Genomic DNA, 19580 nt, shown 5'->3' with positions numbered 1-19580 from the left:
CTCAGATGATGCCCAGATCATCTTGCTGAGTCTAAACTGACACTTGAAAAGTGTAGTGTGTGCTCACCAACCCCTTATCCTAGGTGAACTCAAAGGCATAACCTAGCACATTTATGTCTAAAACCCTAGGTAGATGCACTAATATGCATGGATACAGTTGTTTTCTGACTTAGAAGAATGAGTAAAGAATGCCTTTCCTTGAAAGATTACCACATTAATGTTGCATTCCCTAAAACTATGTTAGGCTTGATCATCTCCTCTCTGCCCTTGGCTAATGAATGCATACCAGGCAAACAGATACATACACCAGGCACCTGTGCTCACACACCAAAAATAAGTAGACACACCAGGCATATAGGCATGAACACTGGACTTACCAGGTAGAAACACACAAATTAGGGGCATGCACTAGGAATACAAACATATCAGGTACAACCCACTCAGGCACAAACACCAGACAAGACATACAGACACATGCACTAGGCATTTCACATGCATATCCAACCCTGGATACACATACCAGACACACACACACACACACACACACACACACACACACACACACACACACACGTTCTTACATCCCAGGCACATTAAAATTCAAAGCTGGCGATTTACACACTTCATTCTACATGAACTGTAGACACAGTTCTTTATTGTTTCTCACATCTAACATTTCACCTCCACACACTTTATTGTCACATTAATGCTGAGTTTAAAACCCCACTTGTATTTTGCTGATCTGACCTGTGTCATCAGGACCACCAATCCACAGCACAGCTTTCTCCAAAGGCCTCTGATTTCTGCCTCGAAGTTACTGCTGGAGTCTTTGTGTCTTTTGAGGTGCTGACTCAGTGTGTGAGGGTACAGATTTCTACCAAGTAACATCAACGTCTTTCAAAATGGATCAAGTTGCTGATATTTAGTGACCATTGCTAAATCTACTAATATTTAAATTCTTCTATCACCATGCAAAATTTATTTGTTAAATTTTGTACATGTATGTGTCTGAGTATATGTGCATCTGAGGAGTGGAGGCCAGTGGAGCCAGATCGATGCCCCTGGAGCTGGAGCTAGGTGGTTGTAAGTCAGGAGACCTGGGCGTTAAGACTTGAACTTGGGTTCTCTGTAAGTGTAGCCGGTTTTCTTCACTGCTGAACTGTCTCTTCAGCCCCATGTGTATACCCTTTAAACATCGAATTCAATCTTAGTTCTGAGAGCAGGTTTTGCTCCATGGCCCAGGCTGATCCTGAACTCCTGGAGTCCCTCTTGCCTTAGCCCATTTTAATTTAATGTCTTATTAGACAAGATATCCCTAGAACCAGCTATGGAGTGCAGATCGGCCTAGAACTAAGAACAATCCTCCTGCTCCCGGCTCTCATGATCAAGGATCAAGGATCATAGGTCTATGTCATCATACTGGGCTTCAGTGTGAATTTTAACTCCCACAATTCCCTGGTGGTTTTTTTTTTTTTCGTCCTTCTACTTTCTCCCAAATGCCTTCGTTCAGGTTCTGGGCCTGTGCCAGGCCTGTGGTGGGGTGAGAGGACAGGTATCAACATGGAGAGAGGCCTTGTTTAGGGAAAAAGAAAGTCAGATCAGTGTGGACTATTACAGCACTTCACCAGACCTCCGTGCTGCTGGGTGTAAGACGTGGCTCGTGTATCACAAAGCAAGATGACACTTTGCCAGATGAATGATTCCCTTTCAGAGATACCAAAATGTAGAAAAGCATTTGCATGTCGGGTTCAGTGTAATAAAGTGGGAAATCTCAACCATCAGCCAAGAATAGAGGCCTCGCTGTTCACTGCACAGACATACTGTTGTGAAGCTATTTGAAATAGGATGTATTAAATATGTTGTTCAGAGCTATTCTTTAAGCCAAGCTTTTTCGAGCATGACTTTAAAATTGCTACAAATAAAGTTCAGGTTCATCATCTATAAAACCTGACTCAGTTGCTAGAGAACCAGGAACACACCATCAATCTTTCCTAGGGTAGAAAGGGAGGTTTTCTAAGCATTCAACAGACTCCTTCCTTTGTTCGTAATTTTCATTACCTGTCATTTAAGCTCTAACTAGCCAAATAATGCAAAGAACTTGTAGCTCTGTGAACACTTGTCGCTAAGAAAATCGCATGAGCAAACAAAACTACGAGCTTCCCACCTTGAAGCGACGCGATTAGATTAGCTACTGAGGTCAACCAAGGAACAACCCCGAGGAGTCATGTCACGGAACTCTGTTTCACAGTAAACAACTTGAAACAGGATTTCCCAGCGAAATAAATCTATGAATCATACAAAGGCTTTGAATTTGCAGAATGGAAGGCATTCAAGAGGGAGCGACATGCACCACTAAACCCTGAAGTGCTGAGGCCTTCTTATCAGGACAAAGGAGGAGATTTTATAGCCAGCTGAGAGCCGCAGACCAACCACTCGACTCCTGTGTATACACCCAGATGACTCGAAGTCAGCATACCACAGAACACGTGAAGACCCATGTTACTGCCGCACTAGTCATGGATGCTCAGGCACCAAGCCAGCCTAGAAACCCATCAACCCTGAACGAGAAAAGTGTGGCAATGTATATGCAGGGAACTTTGGTCAGACACAGAGAAGAATGAAATTGTCTTTAGTGTAGAACGGCTAGAACGGAGCATCATCGTGTTCAGTGAAATGAACCAGATGCAGAAAGACAATTAATAGATGTTTTCTTGCATGTGGGAAACATTCACACGCACATATAAGACACGGAGATAAAAGAGGATGTGAGGAGGAGGAAGAGGTTTAATGTTTAAATTCTTCTATCTAAAGAGAGGAGGGAATAGGAGGGATCTAGACTGAACTCGTGTGTGTGTGTGTGTGTGTGTGTGTGTGTGTGTGTGTGCATGCCCTTATTGTGCATGTGGTGATCACAAGATAAGATCTGAGGTGCTGGTTCTCACATGACATCATGTCTGAAGCAGGTTCTCTTGCTTACAGTTGTTCCCAGCTCCCTGGCCCATGGACCTCCAGGAATTCTCTCATCTCCTAGCAGAAGGGCTGGGATTGCAGGTGTGTCCTACCGCATCTGGCCTATTGTAAGTTCTGGGGTTCTGAATGCAGGTCCTCAAGCTTGAGTGACAAGCAGGTGGTTTCCTGCTGAGCCTCCCCAGCCCATGCTTCTTTTGTTTGGGTGAAATATGCAACAAGGGCACCTATTTTAATTTTGTTTTTGAGACAGGGTCTCACTACGTACACCAGGCTGGCCGAGAATGTGCTACGTAGACAGGCTGGCCTCAGACTCACAGAGATCTGCCCGCTTCTGCCTCCCAAGTGCTGGAGTGAAAGGCATTACCACCACACCTAGCTAAGGGTAGTAATTTTATAGAGTTTAAATGGAATATTGTTTCAGATCTGTACAACGGCCCCTTTCCAAAAGTTATTATTATTATTTTTTTTAACTCCAGGGGAATAGAGTTTATTAGCAAAGGAACACATGGGGCAAAACTTAATTTTTTAGTAAGGTTTTTACTTCACGTCTAGTTTGTAGATTTTTTCTCAACTAAGAATGCGGCAGATATCTGCAACGAGAATCAGCGTGCCAGGTGGGACAGTGCAGTTGTGCACACAAACTCAGTTGGAAGTGTATGCATAAGTCCTGCACAGAACCAAGCCAGCCAAAATTCCAGCATGGGTGGGGAGGGGCTCATGAACTCCCACACCTGTCTCAGGAGCCATTAGCACTTGGTGGCCGCTGAGGGAGGGGGGTTCAGCTTTCTTCAAGGGATATTGGGCTGAGATGGTGCACATTGTCTAGTAAATGGTCTTATACCCTTGCAAGCACAAGCAGCACTTAGTAGACTCAATGGGAGAGAGGGGAGAGAGAGAGAGAGAGAGAGAGAGAGAGAGAGAGAGAGAGAGAGAGAATGTGAAGATCTGACGGAAAAGTGGGGGGAGGGAGGAGCTGAGGTAAAGGGGACGAAATGGGGTGGGGGATGGGTTTAATCAAAACACATTATATTCATGCCTGAATATTAAATAAGTTTTTATTATAAAACAGTAAGAAAAGGCTGCATTCAAAACCCTGGCAATTGTCATCTCAGTGAGGCTTGCTAATAAACACGCAGCAAATGTTTCAACAATGAAGATATCTCCACAATAAAGTCACAACCATATTGCTGGCAGCAGGTGAGGAGGAGCTGACTGTGGAATCACGTTGAGGTGGCGGTTGGCAGGAACGCCCCGCCTTAGAGCCAGGTGTGGTGGTGCACATCTGTAATCCCAGCACAGGAGACATAGCCAAGGTGGGCAGGAATAAATGCTGTAAACTGCGAACCTAACAGAACGTGGAATGCCTTGTACTGGCTAAACCGCAGGGCCAAACTGTTCTTCCATGTATTATGGGGTGTGCACAGAGACACCGTGAATGTGGAGATCTGGGTTGAGAAACCTGGCCGTGCACCCTGCTGGTCCTGCACCACGCTGATCCTGTACCCTGTTCTGCACTGGAATGCCATTTTGCTGGCCTTAAGCTCTTGTTCTCTCAGCAGCCTGGCCAGATCCAGTCCTTGTTTATGATATATGTGGAGGCACAAGACAGGAGATGACTTAAATGGGAAACATTTTTTAAATTTTCTGGACCAAAACACAGGATCAAATGAAGTTGTCACTGAGATAAAAAGTGGAGGGTTTCATGTCCAAACAGAGGCTTTGGGAGACAGAGCACCTGTCTCTACAAAGGTGAATGCTATGTGTTTTCTATGTTTCACTGAGTTTCCCAGAACATGTGTCAGGTGCTAGCCACACGGCACTTTTGGGGGTATCCAGGGGTATCCTCTTAAGCACACTGTGCATTTCAGTGACAGGTCAAAACTGCTGTTCTGGAGCTCGCACTGCTCAGTGTTTCGATGAAAACGTGCAGAAATGTTCTTTTGGAAAGCCTAGAGCCACCAGGTTGGGGCACCCATGGCGGTGTGCTGGTGGGTAGTCATCATTCAAGCCACACAAGCGAGATTAGCAGCCAGCGCACACAGGAATGCTGAATTATTACCCTGCATGGGAACTGAGAACTGAAGATCTGTGGGAAATCTCCCAGCCTCTGAACTTGCTGTGCCCTGTTTCTTGGGTTCACAAGCTGCACGTCATAACACGATGTGGCCAAGAATGAGTGCAGGGTCTCCTGTGTGGGGAGCCACAGTCACTTCCGTTGTCAAGAGCAGCACAGGTAGCTAGCTGTGCATGGCGACCAGCAGACCTCAGCAGGTGGAGGGGTCTGAGGGCACCTTCTAGAAACTTCTATGATAAAGAATGTCCCAAGGAGAGGCGAGATGCAAGTTTGAAGAGGTCTGACTACTTCTAGAAAGTCAGGCTGCCCATGCACATAAATTCACTCACCTACATGGAACCAGCTACATGCATGTTGCGTGCCTCCTGGTATTTCTACCTTCTAGCCTACTAGATCACTTCTGTGTTGGCATGGAGCATTCCAATCCAACTTCCTTGCATGGGTTCCATCGTTCCACAGAGACTGGCACTCCAGCCAAGCCAGGAATCCCTGCTCTCAGGGAGCAGCTGGTCTGCCTTGCATCGTTTCATACACATATTAAATAACAGCATCAGTTACAGGGCTACGACCTGACCCAGAAAATTAAGAGAACGAAGCAATGTGGCCTGTCCCACTGTAAGGTTGCTGGTGCTGTGTAGCTGGGCTGAGCACTTGTCCATGGAGTTCTGTGTGGGAGCCGCTTGACTGAGCCCAACCTGAGCAGCTTGCTGACCTAGAACCAGCAGCAGAAGGTGGTGTAAACACCAGACTGGATTTAAGTGTCTTGGTATAAATGCTAATGACTCACTTGTCCGTTTCCTGAGTGCCACATGCACTGTGACAGTTGGCATTCCAGAACTGACGTTCTATAGCCTATGCTGCCTACCAGAGGTGGCTATGAGCATCTTCAGATGACCACACAGCCTGTCTACGGACTCAGGGATCACAGGTCAGCACAGGGAGAAAACATAAAACATGAGCTTGGCTGAGCGCTGAGAACCGAAAAGCCAGGGTAATTTCTGCCTTGATTTTGTACAAATATAAACTGCAGAAGGACAGTTTACCCAGAGGTAATTGCTCTCCTGAGCTTTTTTATTCTTTGAGCATAAGAATCCAACACCCAGCTGCAGCTGCTAAATAGTCATGGGCTTGAAATAGCTGTGATGCCCTGAATGCCACCGTGGACTCCCCACTTGTATCCGTCAGCCACGCTTCTCCAGTCAGGGAAAAAGAGGTTTTAGTTTGAGTGGTTTGTATAAAATGATACTTGTTACCTCTGCATTCCTATTTTAAATGTATGACTTAAAGAAATCAACACGTGAAAACACACTAACTTGAATAAAATGTCTGGCACAAAATCTAAAGCTGAATTATTTCATTAATCTGCCTCTCGGTAAGTTTGCCTCTCTTTAATCGCTAATGAAGACAGTTTTATGCTTTTCTCTGCCTCCTTTGCTCTCCTCTTCCTTCCTTCGTCCCTCCCTCCCTTCTCTCCCTCCCTCCCTTCTCCTTAAAACAGGGTCTCACTATGTAGTTAGCCCAGGCTATCCCTTCCTTCCCTTCTCCTCAAAACAGGGTCTCAGTATGTAGTTAGCCCAGGCTGTCCCTCCCTCCCAACACTCTCCCCCCTTCCTCCTTCCCTCCCTCCTTCCCTCCGTCCCCCCTCCCTTCTTCCTTCCTTCCTTCCTTCCTCCCTCCCTTCCTTCCTTCCTTCCTTCCTTCATTCCTTCCTTTCTCCCCCCTCCCTTCCTCCCTCCCTTCCTTCCTTCCCTTCTCCTTAAAACAGGGTCTCAGTATGTAGTTAGCCCAGGCTGTCCCTCCCTCCCAACACCCTCCCCCCTTCCTCCTTCCCTCCCTCCCTCCCTCCCTCCCTCCCTTCCTTCCTTCCTCCCTCCCTTCCTTCCTTCCCTTCTCCTTAAAACAGGGTCTCACTATGTAGTTAGCCCAGGCTGGCTGGAGCTTATTCCAGTTCTTCTGTGCCAGTCTCTTAGGGACTGGAATAAAGGCACATGCCACTATGCTTGGCTTTCCTGCTTTCTTAAGTCTGTTCTCTTCTTGCAAATTTAGTGTAGTGAGGCCTCCCTCCACTAGCTACTGAAAGGTTAATGCTGACTTCCAAGACAGTCCTTGTCCTAACCTTAGTAGATACCACATTAAAAATAAATTTCTCCTGTGTAGTTTGTGACTATCCTCAGAGGACGGAGAGCCAACATCCCTGCTCCCATGGGGACTTAAAGCACCCGGCTTCCACTGGGACCTGTCAAGCACTGGCAGGGCTGAGGAGCTGTCAAGGCCATTCCAGCAGGATCTGGCAAGATACCAGGAAAAGGGTTTTGCCCAGACTATAGTTTGAACAAAGAGGGGCCCTAGAAATTTGCATCCCTTGGGTGGGCGCGACAGCCCTGCAGGTAGCGAGCCCAATTTCCAATTTTCTACCCAACCACCTCAGCTCAGGAGTGGCTGAATTGTTCAGTCAGTGCTGTGGAAGGTTCATGGATCAAAGTGGTATCAGGTGACTGACAGGAGAGACCAGAGGGAAACAGCTCTTCAAGGACAGAGCGTGAGGTGACAGAACGGTGCTGTGTGGGGTGACATGCTCAGATCAGAAACCATGTGCATCTGCCTCTCCCCCACACTCTGCCGTCTGCCTTCGAACCTTGGCCGTGTGACTGTGCCCTGACTGGCCCTGACTAACTCTCCACGGTCTTCTATTTTACTTCAGCTCATCCTCCCCAGGCCTCGCTGCTCACTTTCCTTCTTCACTGATCCTGCTCTTCTCTTGACCTCCAGACACCATTAGGAACCTGAACAGCTGTTTCTCCCTGAGAGGTCCTCCCTGACCTTCCTATCCAATGTGGCTTCCCCGGGATGTCAGTTTCATGAGGAACAGATTGCCAGCATGTTGTCATTAAAGAACAGGGTTTAGAGAGGGACTGGCTATAAGCAGGCAATCTGTCTGTAATGTCCATCTGTACACATGGATACTCATTACTGTTGGAAGGCAGCTACAGCCTATGAAGGAAGCCAGCCCTTGGTCAGCCACATGGGGAAACATTTCCCTCGCTCCTTCATAGCGCCCAACCCCCTCAGAATTCTGTGGACGTTTCTTCATCACCTCCCCACCTCCCACCCACTCTGCCCTTTACACACACAACACTCTGTGTTCCAGATTTATTATTTGCATCCTGCCGCTGTCACACCAGTGGCAGCCTCCAGTGTCTCCCTGGCGACAAGTCAACCAGAAACTGAAGCTGGGACTGAGGGGTCACTGGCCTCCCGCGTGACCTCTTCATTGGAATTGTACCGTGTGAAGACACAGTCAACTCAGTTTCAACCCCGGAGCTGGGGTGGAGTCGTCGGTTGGGAGGGCAGCTGCAGGACCCGCCATGGCACCTCTGGCCACATGCTCCTTCTGCTGTCCAAGTCCACGTCCCACTTCCCTGCTGGTAAGGAGCCGCTTCTCACAGTTTGGACATTCAGAGAAAACCTGACCATCCCAGATTGTTCTGGGTGGTTTCATCTGGCCCCATTTGCAAGAAAACTCACTTTGACACTCAGGGTGATGAATTGTTTTGATAGTTGTTTAATCTATAACATGTACAGCGTGAAAGAGGCCTAGTCTCTCACAGGCACCATGTAAACACACGGGGATAGGGCTCCTAGATCTCCTATACAAGACCCTGGATGGTCTGTCCCTGTGCCTGGCCCCTTCGTGTACTGCTGTACCTGTGGTTGTGTCTTTGGAGGGACCCGGCCCGTCTCCACTCTAGCCTAGTAGCCCACTGTAAACCTACACAATATTTATCTGTTTTGCTCCTTGCCAGTTTCTGGTGGTGGACGTGAGCGATCCAAGCTGTTTCTCCATACATCTTTGGTCATACACTTGTCCATTTTTTTATCTGGGCACACCACACCTGGGTATAGGGAATGCTCAGCTCAGCAAGAACCTGGTCTCTGAAGAAAACTAGTTCAGACTTTGACCACCAGTACAAAGAGCAATCGTTTTTGAGCTCCTTATGTCTGCTGATGTGGTAGTTGTCACTCTATTGGCTTCAGTGACGGTGACCTAGGAAATCCTGAACAGACAAGGTCCCCATGAGGAATGAGGCCCTCGGGTTGCAGAGCCTTGACAGAGCCTTGGCCCACACTTCCTGCTTTCTTTAGACATATGCAATGTTAGATACTATAGATAGAGGCTATCAAACTCACTGTTGAGTAAGGAGGAGACACAGGTAGGATGGAAGTTGTCTAATAGAATGCCTTAGAAAGAGTTCAGAACTTGGAGCACACAGACCGGCCGCTTTGGAAATGTAGAAAGTTCCAGTCTTTTTGTTCCGAGGGCCATTAAAGTATATTTTGGAGGAAATGTTTATATGCGTCACACTTGAATGAATTTACAAGAATAATTTTTCTAGTAATGGTTTAGCAGTTTAAGGAGATCTTAGAATGTATAAGATCACACTTTGTTACTTAATTTGGACTGGAAGATGCTTCCCACAATGGGACTCCCCAGAAGCACCCCAGTGGCAGTGTTAATTGATAGCTGCTACGATGAGGCCACTGAGGGTACCTCCTGCAGCCCGCGGCCCTCTGTGAGCCAGTGGTCCTACGGCCCTGGCTGGATCTAAGCCTTAGACTCCCTTCTTTTCTCAGGCTGATGCCAAGCAAGTCCCTTCTATGTCCTGGGTAACGCTTCCCACTCTTGCAGAGTTGGTCTTCTCTGAGGAGAGGTACACGTGTTGGCACTAGACCCTGTGGCTTTTGTCCTGCGCTCTGGCCACTGTGTTACGCTTGCAGGGACTGTGTGTCTCGGGGGACTGAAATCAGGTAGGTTTTAGCCAAACAAGAATAAATCTGGGCACATGAAGTTTCAATTTCCCAAATGCATTTTTAATAACATGAAAGTCCCCATTTTGTATAAAGGTCTTCATTTTAAATAAAAAGGAAAATCAATAGCTATATGGAGCTATAACCTGAAAAGCTAGCTAATTATTTGTGTCAACACAAGCTTTAAAGCTGCCATCAGATTTTCTCTTGATTTATGAGACAGGGTGTTCCCTACTTAAATTGGAACTTTATTACAAACACTTTCTTTCAAAATGATTTATTCACTACAGAAATCAATGGGGGTTTCATCTTATGAAAACTGCGATTTTATCAAAATCCAGGTGACTGTGTGGAGAGTGGGAGCTCGACTTGGAGAAGCCCGTTCAAGAGAACGGAGGCCTTCGGGGTTCATGATTAATATGTTTTATAAAAATTCATCTTGTAGACATCACAAACGCTTAGATGACAGATGGTGCTAACAAGGCAATTACTTAATTATAATCAATGGTAGAGGCAACATGTAAAGAATGGGCTCAATTTTCAGCTGCTTTAAAGAAATAGTGTGTCCTGTGTAAATCTGTCGTGCACTGTGAGGACAGTGCACACAGTCAGTACTGTGGACCCGTCAGGAGTGTCCACGCCTCTGCTGTGGCAGAGGAGCAGCAGGGCCAGAGCCTGGTCCTCAGTGATCACAGCTGCTGTGGGCTTGACTGGACACGGTGGGTGAGGCAGGGGCGGCTGAAGGAGAATCTAGGTGACGCAGAGGAGGAGGAGTTAGGAGGAAACCGTGAAAAGCACAATGAAAGGGAAGTGTGGGTCATGGTGGTGGCTTCCTATCGACCAAGTAAAGTGTCAAGCTTAAGAATGCCGTCTTTCTTCTGTCTAGGAAGCCATCTCCTTCCTGAAGAACACGGCATGCACACACGGAGGAAGAGCTGGTGGGAGCCACGGCAGGCTTCCTGGGAATCCCTGTGTCCACGGCCACAGGCTCCAAGTTCTCAAGGTTGCTGCCTGTAGGATCGGCTGCAGGTGACAGGTGGGGCCATCAGAAGCCTTTAAAAGGCAGCAAACCTGGGAATGCATTTCTAATTTTTTTTAAGTTAGCTGAGAAAGTGAAAGATCTCGTGTAGGGGTTTTTCCACGTTTATGTTTGGTTGAGTCTTCCCTTCCCCAGCACCTCCTGTCCCTGTCCCGTGTCCCCTGAGCCCTTCTGCTCCCTCTCACGTGCTCACTTGCTCTGCTCTCTACCTCATGCCTCTCCTTTTTTCTAGTCTCGTGGCCTTTCTTGTTTCCTGGCCTTTACCCACATCACGTCCACCTACATATATACCTTTACCACCTTCTAATTTTTTTCCTTTTTTAATTGAGCTTTTAAAATTTCATATATTTCCCACTCAAATCCAGACCCCCTCCCCATCCACGCCTCCCCCCATCCCCCCACCAAACCCTAAGTACTCTGCCGTACATGCTGAGTCCTATTCATTCAGGTGTTTGTGCCCAAATGTCCCTCAGTGCTTTTTAAGTTCTCTTTTTCTATCAAAAAAGAAAGTGTCTGGGGCTGGAGAGATGGCTCAGTGGTTAGGAGTACCAGCTGCTGTTGAAGAAGACCCGGGTTTGGTTCTCAGAACCCACATGGCGGCTAAGAACTGTCCATAACTCCATTTCCAGGGGATCTGATGCCCTCTTCTGACCTCTACATGTATTGCACAACACAGGTGCACTTACATACATGCTAGCATTACACTCATAGACAAAATATAAAAATAATAATAATAAACACCATGTCTACACCTTAATCGGATGGGGTACATGCATTTAGTAAATTCTGCATGTATTGGGCTGTCAAGATTGCTGACCAACTGTGTTGATCATAACAACAGTGGGTTTTCCCCTTACTGTGTTTAGTTTATAAAGAGAAAATATGGATGGATGGGCATTGGCATTCAGTCCCAGCAGAAGAATAAAGACTGATTTAGAAGAATACAGAATTTCTGCCGCCTCTGGGCACAGACAGACATGGGCCTCTGATGGAGGACCTCAGCCACATACGGTGCTGGATGACTGCGGGGACTTGGGAGGGATGGCATCCCAAGCCACCATCCTGCTGTCTGGTGCTCTGGGGATTCTAGAACCAGCAACCTGCCTGCCCCCATAGCCTCCATCACTGCTGACAGCTCCACTGTCTGGAGCCAAAGGATGAAATACAGGGCTTTCTGTCTACTCTAGTGAGCCTGATCTCTCTCTACTCTCGTGAGCCTGATCTCTCTCTACTCTCGTGAGCCTGATCTCTGTCTACCCTGTGAGCCTGATCTCTGTCTACCCTGTGAGCCTGTTCTCTGTCTACCCTGTGAGCCTGTTCTCTGTCTACCCCAGTGAGCCTGATCTCTGTCTACCCCTGTGAGCCTGTTCTCTGTCTACCCTGTGAGCCTCATCTCTGTCTACCCCTGTGAGCCTGATCTCTGTCTACCCTGTGAGCCCGTTCTCTGTCTACCCTGTGAACCTATTCTCTGTCTACCCCTGTGAGCCTGTTCTCTGTCTACCCTGTGAGCCTGATCTCTGTCTACCCCTATGAGCCTGTTCTCTGTCTACCCCTGTGAGCCTGATCTCTGTCTACCCTGTGAGCCTGTTCTCTGTCTACCCTGTGAGCCTGATCTCTGTCTACCCTGTGAGCCTGTTCTCTATGTACCCCAGTGACCCTGCTCTCTGCCAACCCCAGTGAGCCTGCTCCCACATTACCCAAGGACCCATCCTGCATTTCCTGTCACCAAGCTGGTGGCTCTGCTCGGTCATTGTCCTTCTTAGATGGGTGACATCTGGTCTGTAGAGCCGTTCCAGAGGGGTCTGAGGATGATGCAATTCAATAGCCCTCTGTGCTCATGAACAGGAAGGCAACTTTGTTACCCCCAATGCCTTGTAGCTGAACTCACAGACGGGATGAAGGGTTTCCACACACAGTTGTTTAGGTAGGGCCACAAACCCTCATACTTAGGCACTGCTTAGACACGCTCTTAGACCTTGGTGTAAATTTTTCTAATCTCTATTTCATCCCCACCCCACTATATATACACACATATGAAGATATAAATAACTGAATTTGTTTAGTCACAGAATGTAATTATATAGCACTTGAATAAAATGTACTTTATATATTTAATCACGTTTCAATTATATGCAATAATTTCATCATGACTATTTCATACTTCATATACTTGAAAATTTTAGAAATATATGTTGATTGAAAAGTGTATCTGTCTCAATATGCCCCTCATAACCCATGGCTGCTATAGCTTAGCCACTGCACTTTTTTTCCAGTCAGTACATTTCTCCTGTCTGCCAGGTTGGGTCCTTTAAAGTTCGGTATTCTGTTTTTCACTTCTTCCAGTCACACAGACACCAAGAACACTAGTAAGCTTTGAGGAAGGACACTTAGAACCATTTGCAAGTCTGACTAATTAGTCAGGGCTTTCTGGGAAGGTCATTCAACAGTTCAGAGAGAACTCTGCAAACCCAGAGCACTGTGTGGTCAGTCTGTTAGCGTTTTAAGCAGCAAGTATGGTGACTTTAACTCAGAGCCAGATCCTCACAGATGTGGATGAGCACAGAGATGCTGTAAGGAGATTCTCTACAGGCCCATGGTCCTTCCTCACCTGTCACCTACGTCTTTGTGTGACAAGACCTCCCCTGCTGCAAGGTCCTTCCCACATTTATTTTACCACAGCCATGGAAGATACAGCCTCTGAGGCAGGTCAGTGGAGGAGCTGTGGGTACAAGTAAGTGCCTAGCCTTGCCTAGATCCAGGGTTAGTGGGCTTCTGTAAAAGCCCAGGACAGTGGATTCCAACCTGAGGGGATGAAGACAAGAGCTTTCAGACACCATCAGGGAAAGGAGTGAGATGGCCAACGCCTCTGGTGATGGCTAAAATGCTTTCTAGTGACACAAGTTACCCCTGGATTCTGACTCAGGCAACCCTGTGTTAGTTCACTACCCAAGGCCTGGGTGGTCAGAGACAGACAGACACTAGGTCAGCTTTCCTCAGCTCCATCTAGATTTCATTCCCGAAGAGTCACTCTTATTCTTCTACTTGATGAAAGAAAACAGCGCACGCGCACAGGCCTTTGTACGTGTGAGATGGCAGACAGGTGGACCGAGGTGCTGGAACGTGACAAAATCCCACAGGGTGGTCAGTGATGCCCCCTCGCTCCCATCTTGATGGGAGCTGTTTACAAACCTAGACCCGCGTTAGGGACATGATACCGTCTGGAGTGTGAAGACATAGCATAACAGCTTCCCCAATTGGCATCTGAGCCATGCGGCACCCTGACCTCATGCTTTGCAAGCTGAAGGGATGCAGCTGCCTAGAAGGGGAGTTCTGAGCATTTGGGGCTCAAGAAGTTCCCTTGTGGAGCTTTCCCCTTTTGCTAATTAAATTTATTCTATATTTTTTAAAGTTGAGAATTATTTTATGTGTATGAATATTTTGCCTGCTTCGTAAGTGCACCATGTGCGTGCAATGCCCATGGAGGACAGTAGAGGACATCAGATCTCCTGGAAATGGAGTCATGGATGATTGGTAGCTGCCATGTAGGTGATGGGAACTGAACCCAGGGCCTCTGCAAGAGCAGCCAGTGCTCTTAACTGCTGAGCCATCTCTCCAGCTTCAAATGTGTTCTTTGACATATTTATAACATGCATTCTAATTACTCCCACGTTCCATCTTGGAACCTCCCCATGTTCCATCCTGGAACCTCCCCCACGTTCCATCCTGGAACATCCCCACTCCCTCCGTACAAATCCTTTCCCACAGTCATGTCTTTTTGTTTGTTTTGTGACCCACTGATTTTAACCAACGCTGCCTGTGTGAGCATGAGGTTGAACAATCCCCTGGAGCTTGCTGTGTTCCTCAGTGGATACACAACTGCAGACAGGTATGACCAGTCATAGGGTCTAGCTGTGGTCAGTACTTCCACAGGGAGAGGTAGAGCCCTGAGAGCCTCCCCCATCCATACCTTTCAGTATAGACATATGATTTTATTTGTAAATGGAATGGTTTGTGGAAGGCTGCTGTGCTAGATAGGTTTCGTTGTCTGCTTGACATGCCTGAGTAAAGGGAGCCACAGCCTCCACTGGACTGGCCTGTGGCCATGGCTGTGTGGCATTTTCTTGGTTGCTGAGTGATGTGGGAGGGCCAAGCCCACTGTGGGTGATACCATCCCTAGGCAGGTGGGCCTGTGTTGTGTAAGAGAGCAGGTTGAACATGGGCCAGGGGAGCAAGCCAGGAAGCAACATTCCTTCACTGTCTGTGCTCCAGGTTCCTGCCTTGAGCTCCTACCTTGACTCCTTTGGTGATAAACTGTGACCTGGGAGATGTAAGATAAAATAAACACCTCTCCTCAACTTGGTTTTGGTCAGTGTTTTTATCACAGCAATAGAACACTGACTAAAATGGTCACTTATTGATAGAATCCCCTCTTCTGTATTAATAAGGGTTACGGCTGATTAGAAATGTGTAGGAGATAGCACAGTGCAATCCAGACATGAACAGCAGAAACCAGATGCAGAAGGTGTTTGAGAACACTGTGCCCATGAAGATGACTGAGCTCAAACAATACCTTTATTTCAAGGTTTGCCATTTGTAAAGTACTAAGTCTTGCAGCTTCGTTTTTGTGAGGATGTCTTAGGACTGATGTGATAGCAAGATGAATTTGAGCATTCCTTACAAACTAGGTGTTGCCCACTCTAAGAATATGTATAATAACAGACTCCTGTGAATGTTTACTGGTGGGGGGTAAGGCAAGTTCAATGGGTGCTAATATATATTTATTAACTAACACCTAGTTACTCCTCAGTGAAACCGGAAATTATTGCACCTGTCAGGGTGCTAAAGACTTACGAGCTCCCGCTTGCTCCTAAGTAAAAAGGGGGCATTTCGGGCTTCTGTTTCTTTCTCTATCTTTACCAATACCCCCAATTTCAGGGCTGAGAAGGACCAGGGCATCACGTGTCATTGTTTAATGAGTTGGTGACTTCTTACCTTGAAACTGAGCGTTGAACCCCTTGCGTCGATGGTTGCTGTCAGATGTGAAATGGAGCCGGAGCCAGTTTTTGCTGCTGATCACAGGAGAGGGCAGGTTCATGCCCGTGAGCCTGGAAAAGAGAAAGGAGGGAAATCTCCCTTGTAACCACAGAACAAATGTCACACTTGCTTAAAAACTGGATCTCTGGCAGTCTCATCCTGAGGTGCTACAAGACGCCTATGGGTACTGCTTGCCTTTAAATCTTAAAATCATCCAAGTCACTTTATCTTTGTCCAAACACAAACACTGTGCACTAGTGATAGAAGGAAGGCATTCCAAGGCATTTGACATTTCAATTCTGTATTAATGATGGATACCGGAGAGGACACAGTTTTGATCTTTTATTTCCTTCTTTCAACCTAGATCACAATGAATCATGAAAAGAGAGGGCTAGGCTAACGACACATGCCTGTCTTTCTCTTCACTGGCTCTTGGCAAATCTTGCAATTTGAGGTAGTTAGTGGTACATCATGCTTAAAGGCAGACCACATTCCCACAATCCACCTGTAGGATTCACCACAGGGGCCTTCCCCATGGTAAAGAACATTTATGAGATGAAACAGGCCATCAAAGGGTTTTGAAATAGAGTAAAATTAGGTTTCACTAAAGTAGCATATTAATCTCTTAAAAAGAAGATATGATCAATCTCTCAAGAGGCTGCTTACAATTCCTAACATACTCTCCAAAGCTCAGCTCAGCCCTAAAACGTTGCAGCTCAGGCTGCCCACTGTTGACATTGTGGACTGAGTCACAAGGAGGAAACACTTTTCAGGCTGTAAAAAAGACCCAGAGCATCAGGTTGGGACTGTATTCAGCAGGCCCACGTGCCTAGACCCTAGCACTTCAGACCAGACTGTTGCTGGCCAGGCCTTATGCCAATGGTTGGGCCATGATTCATCAGTTAATTTCCCCACATGAAACCTAGACATGGAACCGAGATCTCTTGGCAGCCAGGGTGGATTCCTACCCAATGGGGCCAGAATCCACAATGGCTCAACTTTCTTATTTCACATTAATAACACCTGTGTATGATCTCTGGGCACTTGGTCTGGATATATCTTAGTTTCTGTTGCTGTAAAAAACACTGACCAAGCCAACTTGGTGATGACAAGGCTTATTTGGTTTACAGAATAGTTCATCAAGGGAAGCCAAGGCAGAAACTTGGGGCGGGACCTCGGAGGCAAGAACCGAAGCGAGGACCACGGAAGAGTGCTGCTCTTGGCTTGCTCTGACCTGAACTCAGTCTGCTTTCTTTATAATCCGGGACCACCTGAGCAGGTGTGGCACTGCCCACAGTGGGCTGGGTCCTCCCTCCCACGCCACTCAGCAACCAAGAAAATGCCTCACAGACACGCCTACAGGCCAGACCCATAGAGTGAACTCTTCAACTGAGGGTCCCTCCTCCTGGGTGTGTCAAGTTGACAACTGACACTGTCAGCCCAGCTTAGAACACCTAATGCCTTGTAAAGGTTGGGTAACAGGTGCCTGGTACATCGAGGGGAAATGAGAAAGATGCTTGTGCATTTCCAGGATAGACACATTGAAGAAAAACATCTTGGTTGTTGAACTCCTGGCTTTGGAAGCCTAAGGAGACAGGGCCGTCAGTGGGTGTGTCAAGTTGACAACTGACACTGTCAGCCCAGCTTAGAACACCTAATGCCTTGTAAAGGTTGGGTAACAGGTGCCTGGTACATCGAGGGGAAATGAGAAAGATGCTTGTGCATTTCCAGGATAGACACATTGAAGGAAAACATCTTGGTTGTTGAACTCCTGGCTTTGGAATCCTAAGGAGACAGGGCCGTCAACATCCAGATGAAGGAACTGAAAGACGTGATTCATAAGCACATGAACAAGCAGCCAACATCTCTAAGGATCCCGGGCTGACCTGTGTCTATGGACTGCAGAATTATTCTGCAGTCCAGTTGCCAAATCCATTTCTGAAATGGTGCTTGTGAGCATGACGGATCTGTAAGGGTTAGCCAGGTTGCATTAACAGACACCTGGTGGCCCGTGGTCTTCTCTCTGGGCACCCTGTGGTCAGTGGTCAAGCTGGGTATTTTGCCTTCAAGCTCAAGGAAGACACCTACAGGGGGTATCAGCTCTGCACCCACTTCCTGTGGGAAACACCGCAGGAGGGCCATGTGCACTCAAGTCCTTGGCACCAGGGCACTCAGCTTCATTAGAAATTATCAAGATGGACTGGAGTTCAAAGCTCCACTCTGACTTCACAGAGACCCAAGTGTTTATGTCACTGACTAGAATAATCTGGAGGAAACAGGTCACTCAGATTCTTTTCCACTTGGATTTTGGTAGCCCAGAGCAGAGCACTGGACACAGCTGACTCCTGGACAGACCTCATCGCCTCTCCCTTGGCCCAGGAGAGGTGGTCTGACAAACCTTATAGATGACGCAGCTAACAAGGAGAAGCTGACCATGGATGAAACCCTAGATCCTTGGCCACTCACCCTACTGACCATCTGAGCTTGTTAGAATGGAAGTCTATATCTATTTTTTATGGTTTTAAAGTGTTATTTAATTGTTGTAATCTCAAAAACGAGGTAGAATTCCATTTCAGGTGCATGTCAATGTGTGTGGTGCCCTTGCACGGACACGCTCTTCATTCCATTGTATTTCCAAACACTTGTCCACAGAAAGCCAGCTTTGTGTCATTAAACAAACATTTCCATAAATAACAGATAGTATTTTTGACTTTGTGAATAAAACATCTCATTACAACTAGTGAACTTTGCCTTTGTTCAAAATCAACACTAGGATGTTTGGTGTTGATTCAAGAGGAGTCTCCCTGTGGACTCCGACATCTAAAGTTCATATATGTTTTCTGTGTAATAAAATGTTGCTCTTCTCAGGGCTCGGGAGATGGAACGGCAGTCAAGAACACCGGCTGCTCTTTCAGAGGACTCAGGTTCTATTCCCAGCACCCACATGGTGGCTAACAACTATCTGTAACTCCAGTTCCAGGGTATCCAACACCCTCTTCTAACTCTGTGGGTATTGAATGACACAGACACATTTTACATACATGCAGGCAATACACTCATATGCCTAAAATAAAAATAAGTAAAATATTGAAAAATTATTCTTCCTATAGTTTATCACATGTAACAATGTAAAACCCACTCATAGTTTCTGGATCACATCTAGCTCATGGGTAGCAGGTTCCTGACCTCTGTCTTCGTATAAGGGGAATAGTTGTGTACAGGGTCCTGGTCAGGGCACTAGAGAGATGGCTCAGTGATTAGGAGTGTTTACTGCTCTTACAGAGGACACAGATTCAGTTCCCAGAACCTACTTGGCTTACAACCCCCTGTGACTGCGGTTTCAGGGGATCTGACCCTTTTCATGCATCTGTGAGCTCCAGCATGGGTGTGGTACATGGAAACACGTGTAGGCTCACACATATACACAAGAAAACAAAAATCTTTAAAAAATCCTGGCCAGGAAAAATTAATCTCTTTTAAAGATTTATTACATTAATTATGTATGTGTGTGTGCCTATGTTTGTGTGTGTGTATGTGTGTGTGTGTGTCTATGTGGAGGGTATATGCATGTGAGTGCAGGTGCCAATGGAGGCTTTTGGGGCCCCTGGAGCTTGAGTTACCTGTAGTTCTGAGCCACAATCCACAGTCTTAACAGCT

General features: G+C 46.8%; 1 protein-coding gene across 1 annotated transcript in view; it reads right to left on the bottom strand.

The window, feature by feature from the left end:
- Positions 1-19580, bottom strand: part of LOC103731132 (CUB and sushi domain-containing protein 1-like) — a gene marked incomplete at its 3' end in the record, with an annotated part of 1440296 nt that overhangs the window by 306002 nt on the left and 1114714 nt on the right. The window contains exon 6 of the mRNA XM_017797230.1: positions 15882-15994. Coding sequence (XP_017652719.1) covers positions 15882-15994 — 113 coding nt within the window. The remainder of the gene's footprint in view (positions 1-15881; positions 15995-19580) is intronic.

Source organism: Nannospalax galili, unplaced genomic scaffold (genome assembly GCF_000622305.1).
Source record: "Nannospalax galili isolate Female #2095 unplaced genomic scaffold, S.galili_v1.0 scaffold1234, whole genome shotgun sequence".
Taxonomy (NCBI): Eukaryota; Metazoa; Chordata; class Mammalia; order Rodentia; family Spalacidae; genus Nannospalax; species Nannospalax galili.
Note: the sequence above shows the minus strand (reverse complement) of the source record. Positions and strands in the feature narration are given on the sequence as shown.